This window comes from Quercus lobata, chromosome 10 (assembly GCF_001633185.2).
Source record: "Quercus lobata isolate SW786 chromosome 10, ValleyOak3.0 Primary Assembly, whole genome shotgun sequence".
Taxonomy (NCBI): domain Eukaryota; kingdom Viridiplantae; phylum Streptophyta; class Magnoliopsida; order Fagales; family Fagaceae; genus Quercus; species Quercus lobata.
Window position 1 is genome coordinate 23,047,010 of NC_044913.1, and position 13,673 is coordinate 23,060,682.

Sequence of the window (13,673 nt, forward strand, 5' to 3'; positions counted from 1 at the left end):
GTGAAACAGAGAGAAATATCAGATCTATTTAAAAGAGAAAGAGATGAGGGTTGAGGGTCTCTTGAGGCTGAGGGAGGGTAACCGGCCATGGCTTGGGGAAGTGGAAATTTTTTATTATGATTTGAGGTGAGGTGAGGGACTAAGGGTTAGCCGTTCTACACCTCTGAGAGTCTGAAGAGTGAAGAGAGATTTTGTGGGATTTCCTTTTGTGCGTTGGAAACTTGGAATGATTTTGTTGATCTTCAGAAGGATCAAGACCGTTGATCACGCTCAAATCGGACGGCCATGATTGCTTTGTGTGTAAAAATATTAGGAGCAAGTAGGCTGATTTGAACTTAGCGAAGTTAGCGTGTAAAACAAAAAAAACTGAGTGCTTTAACCGTTGATCACTTTCAAATCGGACGGCCATGATTGCTTGGTGTGTAAAAATCTTAAGAGCAAGTTGGCTGATTTGAACTTAGCGTGTAAAAAAAAAAAAACTGAGTGCTTTAAGTCCAATCAGTCTCCTCATTTCAGTCCTGGACAGCACCCTTCAGTGACTCAGTCTTCACGGGTAAACTGAGTGCTGAATTACCTTTTTTTTTTTTTTTTTAAATATCGGTCGGGTCGGGTAATGCTGGTTTTTTCTTCCTTAAACCGCTACCCGACCTGAATAATTGGGTTTTGAAAGAAATACACCCGAATCCGACTCACTACATGTTTCGGGTTCACCCGTTGGGATGCGGGTCGATCGGACCCGGTCGGTTTGGACGGGTCAAAGAACCGCTGGACAGCCCTACCAACAACAATTTGATCCGCAATTTCTATCGAAAAAGAAATCCTAAAAACCGAACGACCCAACACATTCCTCCGCGAATCCGATGACCATGATTCCCCATCATCTTCATCCTCCACAGTCCGATCCCGCTTTGAGAAAATGATAAAGGAAGCACAGGACAGTGTGTGCAAAGCAATCGAAGGCGCCGATGGTGGAGCTAAGTTTAAGGAAGATGTGTGGTCGAGGCCTGGTGGCGGCGAAGGCATAAGTCGAGTTCTTCAAGACGGTGCCATTTGGGAGAAAGTTGGGGTTAATGTTTCTGTCATTTATTGGGTTATGCCACCGGAGGCTTATTGTGCCGCCATCGCCAACACTGAGTTGAAGCCGGGCCCCATTCCGTTCTTTGCTGCTGGAATTAGCTCCGTAAACCCAGTGGTTGTGGGTGGTTGTTCTTGGCTTGCTAGTTGTTGTTGGGTAGTTGTGGGTGGTTGTTTTTGGTTGGCAGTGGTTGTGGATTGTGTCATTGATCGGTTTATAGTGTTTTTTTGGTAGTGGGATGTATTATTTTATTGTAGTAGATATATTATTTTATTGTAATGTTTATATTATTTTATTGTGTTGAAAGCTAAAATAGATCTACTGCTTTGTAAAATGAGTAGGTAAAATAGATAAAGTAACTTTTTGTGGTGTCAAATAGCTCCACTACTATGGAGGCCCTAATATAACCATTGTAGCTCAATAAAGTATAAGACATCTCAACTCAAACAAATATTCATCAATAATGTCACAACTTTGTGACACATTTCTCCTCCCACTATATGTGGTTAACAAAGTTTGTGCCGCATATGTCATTTTCATTGCTTTAAAAAGGGAATGAATCATTTCGCAATCTTTGATAGATATCTTTTATGAGAGCCTTGTAGATTAATTGGTATATTCTAGTATTTTCAATGAAAACATTTAAGACTTAAATTTCTTCATTCTCAACCATTGAATTATAAACAAAGAAAAAAAAAAAAAAAAAAGAAGGCTTTTGCATTAAAATATAAGTGACTTTCTGTAGTTATCAAAGATAGTATCTAAGAGCCGCTCCGGATGAGGATTTTTTTTTTTTTGAGAAACAAGGGATGAGGTTTTGGTATATGAATATGTTATCAATATTCTGGTTTCCCAATAAAATTCCTCTTTTTTTTTTGAAAGGTCCCAATAAAATTCCATGGCATCTGCGTGTGATGGGAATGGAATTTGGATAATATATTATTATATCTAAGTTGATTTCTTTTTTTCTTTTTCTTTTTTTATTTATTTATAATATCTAAGTTGATTTCAATACAACTTCTACATACAATCCTTCCCATCTTTTTTAAACAAAATATTTTACCAAAATCATGCAAAATTCTTATATCCATTCCCGAACCCTCTTCTGTTTTCAATTGTTCTACATAAATTGGACCGGCATTTGGATTCCTTTTTTGAGGTTTTTCTTCTTTGTGAATATTCTACTTTTGAATATTTTGATTGATTGTAACCTTGGGTCATCTTCTTTTTTTTGAGAAAGTGAAATAAACACATTCATTATGTAAATATATTCCAAATTTTAAGAGTGACCTCACATGGAAATTTGGCTTTTGGATTATGACCAGATTAAACTTTTGAATTCCTGGATAAAATTGACCCAAATTTGGTCAAAGGGGTTGAAGTATACGACTACACAATTGCATACTAAAGGCCATTGAATGTTTGTGAGGGTTGATTATGACTGTTGACCTAATTAGTAATCAACCAAAGCTTAGCTAAAAAATCCACAGGGGAATGGAAGGTAGCCTAACACTGGATTTGCCCTAATGCTAAGGCTTCTTCTTATTAGTAAAGTCTATACTATTGTTAGGCAACCTGCCATTGTTTGTTTCGTTAGTATATTGCCTTAGTTTTTCCAGTGGACAATTGCAAACCAGCAAAAATTGCTTCTCTAATCAAGCTGTTTCTGAATCACAACTATCCAATGATATAAAATTCAATTTGATTATTTTATCCTGGGATAATTAAGTGTCTAAAATGGTAATAAAAAACTAAATAAAAATTACAGTATACTGTATACCTAATAGGTAAATATTGGAGGACTTACTAGTATCCGTTTCACATTGAGATAGGAAGAATATTTTTTACTAGTCTCTGTTTCACATTAAATTCTTTACCACCAAGTCTAGACAGAAATGTGATTTATTTTTTGTTAGATCGGAATAGGGTTTAATTGTGAGGTTTTATATTTAAAAAGAAAAGATAAAATTGAGTTTTAAAGAATTTCTTGCCAAATATGGAGAGTTGTGGAATTTTATGCAAGAATTAAAAATTTTATATCCAACCCGACCTAAGTTAAGGATTTTGAAGGGTTTTGGGTGGGTTCAAGTTAACATTTCGAAACCTGTAATGGTTTTATTTTTATTCGTTAAGTATCTAAATCTGATTCGATTATGTATTTAAATTACTAAAATACATTTATTATTAATTTTTTTTTAAAACTAGGATTTCTACAAAAGTAAATGTGCATCTCTCTCTTTGAAAATATTTTTTAATTCAATGTACAAGTGTTTACTAATATCTTATCCAACCTGTTTGATCCGATTTATGGTAAAATAAATGTGTATGGATATTTCAAATATAAATGGGATGAGTTTAGTTTTTCTGTTTTTACTTGTTGCCTCAACTTTATCATATAAAATAAAACTAAATTTAAAAATATATATATATATATATATATTTTTTTTTTGTTCTCATTTTTAGTAAATAAATTTATAAAAACCACATGATTAATTAGCCTGTAAAATATTTAAGGAGTTTCCAAAAAGATTTTCTTCCCATTTGACCAGCTGTCCTTCCTAGAACGGCAGAGATAAAGTTCCATCAAAGCTAGTGGAACTCTCTGGTTATCATCAACACATGTCAGTCAAGAATCAACTGCCAATTTTTAGCTCCATCAACACAATTGCGCCACTAACTTAACGATAACTAATAGAATTTAGATTAAACTACTAGCATAAAGTTGTATCATTAAAAAACTGTTTTGCTACATATACAAAAATTTTCACAATTAAAAAAATAAAAATTAAAAAACTCTCTCACAATTGGTCTCATTGTGACCACAGAATACAAAAAATACATCATTTTAGTAAAAATGTCGTTGACAATATATGTGTTGCCAAATTAATTTTGAAAAACAAACGCATACATACAAGAGAAAGAGAGAATGAAAAGTCCTAACTTGTAACACCGACGCATCACAAACTTCACATAAACATTCATGATGTCGTATAATTTTTTTGTTAAATAAAAAAAGGTGTTAAAAAAAGAAGAGAGAAAATGCTTGCAAGACTTAAGTCACAGCTCACAAATATCGGTGGGCCCAAGAGAAATGAGAAACACAAGAATTTCCCATTCGCATCCATGACCTTACCCACTATCCCCACTAGTCCACTATCAAGACATAAATGGGCTTTAAACATTGCATTAATATCCAAGATTTTATTTATACTTTTATACTAAAATGCTAGTTTCGCACAAAATTACGCAATTTTTGTTATAATTCGTTATTTGATTAAATAAATTATAATTAATTAAGAAAAAATAGTAGATTCATGTGAGATCACGACACCTAACGAGTTATGATAAAAGTTATATAAATTTTGGTGTTCTTAACATTTTTCGCTTCTAATCTATTATCTACCATTTGGCTTGAGAGGGAAAAGACTTTAGCGCCACCCTCCGCTGACTCAACAATCACTTCTTTGCTGATATGGGTTTTCCACCACTGAGTGCACGACACGTGATAGATCATGACCGGTGCTTCACTACTGTCAACCCTTACACACCACAACTTTTGCAGTACTATAGCCCGTGAATTAAATGGAGTTTATCTACGCTAGTCAAAGACCTAGTCTCCATTATATCATATTTAATCAAATTATTAGAAAGGCCAAATGTTTATAGTTTTAGCCTTTCTAGGCTTTTACTTGTCACCTTTTGTTGATGAGGACCTTCTTATACATCAGCAGGGTAATTTTTTCAGGCGGTTGAGATCCAAATTATCATCAAAATTTCCTAGATTTTAAAAGCCACCAAAATCTAAATCTTGGCATTTTAGCACTCCAAATTTCCAATGAATAACAATATACAGGATACAAATGTCGGTTCATTTTAATCAAATGTTTTTGAAAAAGCCAAATCACTACTACTACTCATCTATATATATATATATAAAACCGAAACTTTTGAAACTCCCACAATTTTCCACGTCAGCACAATATTTAAATTAAATTAAATTTTCCACCTCATTACTGTTTTCCTTTTCCAATGCAAATTAGACTTTTAGCCAAATAAGGACACTCTCACATCGCTTCTACTCTCTCCTATTTAAGAATTAATTGCGTAGAAAACCTAAGCCCCAAAAACTTATTTTTGCCGCAACACAATTTTCTCCTTAAAACTTATTTTTCTTCAAGATTTTTTTTTAGGGCGGCTCATGCTTCACAATTCACATATTCCACTTATGTATTGGACTCCTCTCCTTCTTCGGTCAATGCATCAAGGTTAGGGTTATTTGATTTGTTCAATAAAAATTATAGATTTGTTGTTTTTTCTTATAAGTTTGTCAATTGTTGTTTTGTTTATTTAATTGCTGGGCCTGAATCTTTTAATTAAATCTTCAAATTTTTATTGAACAAATCAAATAACCCTAACCTTGATGCATTGACCGAAGAAGGAGAGGAGTCCAATACATAAGTGGAAAAGCTATAATCATGGATTCCCTTCTTTCTATTGTATTTCTCTATTGCGTATATATATATATATATATATATATATTGTTTTATTTCAATACTTTTGAAGCTTTGAATCTTCTGATTTTTTTTAAAAAAATTTTTTGGCCTTTTGGAAGTTTTAACATCATAACTTTTGGGTTTTATTTTTTCTATTATCAGAAATTATCTAGAAGATTTCAATGAATATCCATGGATTATTCTTTTTGAGGGTAACCCATCTTTATCTTATATTTCTATTCCTAACTTTTTTTTCCTATATTTTTTCTTTAATTGTCCGTGTTTACGTCTCTTTTGTTTTTCTTATTTTTTCTTTAATTGTTCGTGTTTATGTCTCTTTTTGTGTGAGTATGTGTCATCGTATCTGGGTACTTAGGCAAAATCTATAAAGACTAAAGATGCTTTTTTTTTTTGGTAATGAATCCTGTGTTTTTCATGACTTTAGTGAGTCATATTCTTAATGATCGAAATGGTTTTGTTTGACGTGGATTTTGTTCATATTGGTTTCAAAGTTTATTTCTTGGCTTATATTATAGATTGTAATATATTTATTCATCAAACTGTTTAGTTGAGTTTGTTTTCGAAATTGTTTTCAGTGTTGGACATTTTCTTGAAGCATGTTGGTATCATATATTAAAATACTGTTAAGTTGATAATAATAATCTGGGTACTTAGGCAAAATCTATAAAGACTAAAGATGGTTTTTTTTTTTTTTTGTAATGAATCCTGTGTTTTTCATGACTTTAGTGAGTCATATTCTTAATGATCGAAATGGTTTTGTTTGACGTGGATTTTGTTCATATTGGTTTCAAAGTTTATTTCTTGGCTTATATTATAGATTGTAATATATTTATTCATCAAACTGTTTAGTTGAGTTTGTTTTCGAAATTGTTTTCAGTGTTGGACATTTTCTTGAAGCATGTTGGTATCATATATTAAAATACTGTTAAGTTGATAATAATAATAATAATAATAATAATATAGTTTAATAAATGTCTGAAACGTATAGCTGTTAACAAATGTTTTAGCTATATGATTTTATTTTACAAATTCAATTTTGGTGTTGTAGTAAAATAAACAAAGATTAAATTATATATTGTACTCAATACATTTCCCGTGCATCGCATGGGTTAGCGACTAGTTATATTATATTATTATGATTCCTTTCTAAATATAAGTAGCGAAAAAAGATGGAGTTAAGTGAAATTGATTTTAAATTTACATCTTCTTACTAGTCAACCCATCCTATTATAAAAAACCAACAAACAAAAGTACTCTTAATACAATTATTGAATCTTTGCAAAAAAAAAAAATATATTGAATGACTTTTTTTGGTCTTGTAATAAAGTATTAAATCTCTCCAAGCAAGCAACTAATAACCATAAACATGTGCAATTGCACAATAGGTTAAATTGCTTTTTTTTTTTTTTTTTTAATGATTTAATAATTAGAGGTGGGAATATTTGACTCTTGAACATCTCTATTAAAAATTTGAAACAGCATGAGGTATCAATTGAATTATAAAGTTCTTGGTAGTTAAACATATTTACCTCTCAGCCTTTGATTGTGGTTTTAAAATCTTATTTTTATACTTTAAAATATTTTTAAAGGGTTGTTACTACCATTTGATTGATGATGTGACATGAATTTTGTTTGTCAAAAATTTTCATTCATAGGATATTGAAAATATTTTTTTAAAAAACAAATTTAAAAGTATAGGGATTAAAGTGAAATATTTTAAAGTAAAAGAATGATTTGGACATAGGTGTAAAAAAATAACTAATGAATGACCAAATATGTAGATTATCCATAGCAATAAAACTCAGAAAGAGCAGTCGTTTTTAAAGCATTTTCAAATGATTACATTCAAGGACAAATCCAGGTGGGGCCCAAGGGGCCTAGGCCCCCCGGTCCAATTTTTTTTTTTTAGTTATCATATATTTTATTTTTATAATTGGGTCCCCTTCCAAAAACTTAGGCTTTTCTTCTACTTAATAAGTGTTACTAGCTTCACCCAAATAGCAACTATCCAATCAAAAAACTTAACAAAAACAATAAAATCATTCACAACGATGATTTTATTTTAGCAAAAAAAAAAACTATTTTACCACCAAAGAACCTAAAAACCATGTGCTATTGAAGAAGCTAAAACTAATTTTTTTTGCAATTATAGTAAATTAGTATAAATACCAGTTGACTGTAGCAAGTTGTTAAAAATAAAATAAAATATTTTATTAAGATTATATCTTTTTTTTTCAATTAAAAAACTCAAATTCTCTCACTTCCTTTATTATTTTAATGAGTTGTTTATATTATTTTAAATGAAGTGATAAAAAAAAAAAAACATTTGATATTGGGTGTATTATAAAGTGAGGTGGTAAAATAGATAGAGTAACTTTTGGAGGTGCTAAAAGTTGAAATTTTTAGCACCACCATTGTGAATGCTGTATCTTCAAGCAAAAAAAGAAATCATAGCTAGCCTAGTATTAATATATATATATATATATATATATATATATATTATTTTGTTTTTGTTTGTCTTTGTTGGTAAATAATTGCATTTTAATGTATTTAGAGACAAAGATTTTGAGTATTTATAATTTTTTAATACGATATGAATGCTTATTTGGATTTTTTTTCTTTATACACTGGCCCCAACTAGCTTAAAATCTTGGGTCTGTCCTTGATTATATTAATTGTTTTTTGTTAGAATATGTAATGTAAATAATTTTTTGATTTTATAAGGTAAGAATACCATAAATTAATGTAGCCCAAGCTACATCCATTCTTCTTCTTCTTCTTCTTCTTTTTTTTTTTTTTTGGGAGAAAAGCTACATCTATTAAAAAAAGAAGAAAAATTCTAGTGCCACACCCAATTACGCAACTTTTTCCATAACTCACCAAGTCTCATCCACTTGGCGAGTTATGGTTGGTGGAGAGGTATCCCCATATAGACTCACCATCACCCCTCCACCAACCACAACTCGCCACATGAGTGAGTTGTGTGCAAAATTGTGTAATTGGGTGTCGCACCAGAATTTTTCAAAAAAGAAATCCAAATGCTTTTATTTTTAATTAAATTTTGTTTATTATAAACTAGGTGTACTATATTGTATTTTATACTCTATTTTTTGTGAATTATGCTAGGACTACATAATTGAATACAATTTTGTACCATAACTCGTCACATAATGAATTATGATTGACAAAAGTATGTCAATGGACCATATAAAAACACATTTTTAATAATCACATATCGCAATGTGTCTAGTTGGGGCATAAAATTGTGCTCAATTATGCACAACTCTTTTTTTATTATGCTATATCTCTGATTTTCTTTATTGGGTCCATCACAGTAATATAGCTGTGCTGTTGCTGGTCCCCTAGCCCGAGTTGATGTGACTTGGCCTTGACTTGTATTTACAGTTTCCACTTTATCAATATAATTTCTTTACTTTTAAAAAAAAAAAATAAAACTCCCATTTAAAATAATCTAAAAATAAATAAACTTTCTTTATTTTTTTATATATATATTTTTTGAGAAACACTCTAGTTAGAACTTAAAAGTATAAAACATGAATTTAATATTTCCTGTATTTTATTTGTACAAAAATACTTTAACTTGACTAAATTTCAAATCGTTAATATAATTGTTTGTTTTGCAAAGTTGAGTCATAATATATGGCTATAAATTTATCAACATAATTATTTTAGTTAGGGGTGGCAAAATTTGACACGACCCGTGAACCCGACACGATTAACCTATTTATAAACATGTCATGGGTTGAGGCTAAATGGGTTCAGGTCATATTCGGGTTGACACGGCTAACCCGTTTAATAAATGGGCCGTGTTCGGGTTCACACATGTGAACCCGTCTGACCTGTTTGACCCGTTTAAATAATAAAGGCATTAAATTTTGTTATTATTGCTTAATTTTTGTTGTTGTAATTATATGTTTATTACTATATTTATGGCCGTAATTGTATTTTAATTTTAGATATATAAAAATTGATAATAGATTATTTAGGTCATATATGACCTATTAATCAAACAGGTTATTAAATAGGTTATTTGTATTAACTTTTATATGACTTATTAATTAAACAGGTTAAACGTGTCGGGTTGGGTCAACCTGTTTAATAAACGGGTCGGGTTAGGGTTGAGGATTCTTGACACGTTTACTAAGCAGGTCGGGTTCGGGTCAACTCATATAGCAGAGTACTTATGGCTCGACACGACACAAACCTGACCCGTGAACACGAATTGACACCCCTGATTTTAGTTCCATATTTACTATTTATATTAAAATCAATACTTTCAGATTTTTATTATCTATTATGAAATTTTCTATAATTTGATGGTTAGATCTTATTGTCATATATAATTTGTATGTATGTATGTGTTTAATCTATTTTAAATAAATAAAATTAAAAAATATTTTTTTGATAATATGAGATAATAAATACATTTTTGTTTTATTTTATTTGGTTAATCAATTGAATGGAGGAATATATTAAAACATTATATCTTTCTTTAATAAGTTTTTATTGTTCCACATAACGGAGCTAAAAATTGCACACGCATTTAATTTAATAAAATAGATTAATTAACTTATTAAAAAGCATACAGAGGAGACTAGGAAATGCAACTGAGGAACAAAATTTATAGTTATAATTAACTATCTTTTTAAAAAAAATTTATAATTAATTAATTAATTAAAACAAATCATCATATACTCTTAGTGTGATGGTCACTCTATAAGTATAAGTGCTTGTGGGATGTGGAGGAGTAAGGGCCGGGGGTTCAAGTCTCTAGGGGTGAGTTTCACACACATATACACTTAGATTATGCTAGAGTAGAATTTCTATCTTGTATAAAAAAAAAAAAAAAATGCATGTATAGAAGGTTGACCTTAGGGCAAGAGCATTGTAGATCAACGACATTGTTTGCCCTCTTTTATTAGCATAACTAGGGTTCAATTCCCTTTCTAATTTTGTAACTACCAATTTTTTTTATAATAAAAAACTAGCCTATACACTAATTATAGGATTTATATACATATTTTTTTAGTTTTTTAAAGAAATATAAACAAAATAAAATTCTAACCTATAGCATTCGCTCTATGTTTTTTTTTGTTCTTTATAACCAGCCAAGACACTAATTGAGTTTTGGTAGGCGGGATTTGAACCTAGATATTTTATTTGAGACAATAGACTTTATGAGTTGAACTAATTGAAACCCATAAAAAAATAATATAGTTAGGACTATGTGTAATACTATAGATTGACAATATAATGAATTTGGACTACATTAATACAATGAAATTGGATGTTGATTATAATTTGCAATTTTGTTGATTCTTTTTAATGTTATTTTTCATATCAACCTCTATATATTTTTTTATAGTAAATTTAGTAATATTATTAATATGTTTCTTTTTTTCTTATCTACCATATAAATCTTTTAAATTTTATAGTAAAAAATCACAATCTCTATTTGTGTTGATACTTTTTTATTATATTTTCATATAAGTTAATAGATTTTCAATACCAAATTTAGCAATATTATTAATATAAATCCTTTATAATAAAAAAAGTGGTAATAATTTAAAAATTTTCCTTTTAAAATTTTCCACGAACAAACAAGTATTATATTTTACCTTTTTTTTTCTTTCTTAAGGAATAAGAATAGGAGCATTACTATATTTACTATTTTCTATGAATACATAAAAGTTAATGTAAAAAAAGCAGACTAAAATTAAAAACAAAAACAAAATTACAGGAAGGAAGTCAACCTAAGAGTCTACTGGCTATAACCGGTCACCAAAACCTGTTTCCTCACCTGTATGGTGTATATAAATACACACTCCCCATTCTCACAAGGAGAAAAATAGAAACAAGAAATCTTATTATACATGTAACAATCAGACACACACAACACAACAGCCACAACCTCGTAGCCAAATTTTCTCACACACAGACCCAAAAACCAAAAACCAAAAACCAAAAACCAAATTTTCTCACACACAGACCCAAAAACCAAAAACCAAAAACATGTTTCTCAAAGCACCAGAACACGGCGGCTCGTGCACGCCGAGGGTATCTTCACATGGCAGCTTGTTCATATCCGTATCAGCTTTCATGGCTCTATGTGCCAAGAAAGCCGGTCGAGTCTCACGCAAGCTCAAACCCAAGTCTGGCAGTTTCAACCGGAAAATCGAGCAGCTGGGGGTGTTGGGATCGTCGACTCCTTTAGTTTCTCGACCGAAGGAGCTCATAACTACGCTAAGCAACAAGGCGATCACGTTCATGAATCGGAAAAAGGTCGGAGAAGAAGAGATGGGCGGTGGTGGTGGTGGTGGTGGTGGGCCTAACAAGGATAGGCACCGTGAGGTGGAGGAGGACGATTGGGGTGACGGCGGAGTCTGGCAGCGGTCGATCTTGATGGGAGACAAGTGTCAGCCGTTGGATTTCTCCGGCGTTATTTATTACGATAATAACGGGAGGCAACTCGACGAAGTTCCTCTCAGGTCCCCACGTGCGAGTCCACTGCCCGGCTATCTCACTGGGGCTGGAAAATCCGAGCTTTGATCACGAAAATACAATATTTTCACAACTGTTTCATGACTTACGAATTGACAGGTACGACTGAGTTAAGAACTTGCTACTACTTTCGAAAAGTTGCGAAAATTTGTGTGGTTGATGATTTTGGAGTCTATGTCACCTGCTGCGTCAACGTGAGGAAATAGCATGTACCGATTGCAATTACCAAACGTCAACTTTTGTTACTTATTTGTATAGTTTTAATCATCCCATCTTTCTATGGTTTCACACCTGTCTGTCGTGTTGTGGTTTTTATTAGTGGTTGGGGAATATTAATCGGACCCAGATGATGAGTCAATCTCTTTGCAAAAAAGTAGTTTTGTTTTTTTAGTTTTAGTTTTTTTTTTTACTACTTTTGTGGAGATTATAGTTGGGCATGCACTTGTTGTATAATTGTAAGAGTTAAATACAGGTTTTGCTTTGTGCTTCTAAATTCTGTTTTCGTTTTTTCTTTATTTATTTTTTTTTCGTTTGTCTTTTTCTTCGCTTAGATCAGAACCAAAAGCACTTTTTTAGCACACAATTTTTATTTTTTATTATTTTTTTTTATAGGTAAATAATGGAAGAAAATGAGATTGAGATTTAAACAACAAACATAAAAGCACTAAAAAAAAAAATATCAATACCATTATGCTATCACTTGAAGCCTTGAACCCTTTAGAGCATTACCACCGGAGATAGCATAAAATTTATATTTTATTATTTAAAAATCTACTTTATCTGTCATATCAATTTATTTTATAATACACCATATATTTCGATTTTTATTTTATATACAATTGATTAAAATAATATTAAACAAAACATATGTTTCTCGTCTCTTTGTTCTGCTACCAACCAAGACCACCACTATTCACTCAACAAACCACCACCATAGACCACCACTATTCACCAAGCAAACCACCACAAACCCCCATATTCAACCAGTAAACCAAAAAACAATACATACCAAACACCAGCACCTCCATCAACCATACCCACAAAACCCACCACCAACTTCATCAACAATACCCACAAAACCCACCACGACCTCCATCAACCATACCCACAACACCCTCCACCAACTTCATCAACAATACCCACAAAACCCACCACCACCTCCATCAACAAAACTCCATCAACAAAACTCACTGTGTGAGGTTATCAAAAAAAAAAAAAACACCGTGTGAGTGAGAAAAATTAGAGAAGATACAAAAGAGAGAAAGAGGGAAGAGAATCAGAGATTGAATAGAAAGAGGAGGAAGACAAAAAGAAAAAGTCTGAGAAAGAGAAAGAAGATAATATTATTTTATTGGGTAAAATATTATTTTGATTTCTAAATTTTGCTATTAGTTTTTATTTTGCCTTTAAATTTCTTAAAGTTTAGGAACAAAAAATGAATTTCTTAACGTTTGGGAATGAAAAATAAACTTTTGGTAAAAATTAGAAGCAAAAAATAAATTTCTTAAAGTTTAAGGATGAAAAATATACTAGCAAAGTTCTAAATACCCTTACTTGCTTAG

The 13,673-nt window shown here is 31.2% G+C and overlaps 1 protein-coding gene across 4 annotated transcripts; it reads left to right on the forward strand.

The window, feature by feature from the left end:
- The first annotated feature begins 11,448 nt into the window (after positions 1-11,448).
- On the forward strand, positions 11,449-12,469 carry LOC115964118. Of its 4 annotated transcripts, none has more exons than XM_031083445.1 (2): positions 11,449-11,579; positions 11,623-12,469. In XM_031083445.1, exon 2 carries the CDS (start codon positions 11,623-11,625, stop codon positions 12,157-12,159), a length of 537 nt encoding a protein of 178 aa, XP_030939305.1. In that variant the 5' UTR covers positions 11,449-11,579; the 3' UTR covers positions 12,160-12,469. The 4 variants fall into 4 exon arrangements, with proteins under 4 accessions (XP_030939305.1, XP_030939306.1, XP_030939304.1 ...); XM_031083446.1 differs by having other exon boundaries at positions 11,449-11,572; XM_031083444.1 differs by having other exon boundaries at positions 11,456-11,557; positions 11,601-12,469.
- The last annotated feature ends 1,204 nt before the right edge of the window (positions 12,470-13,673 follow it).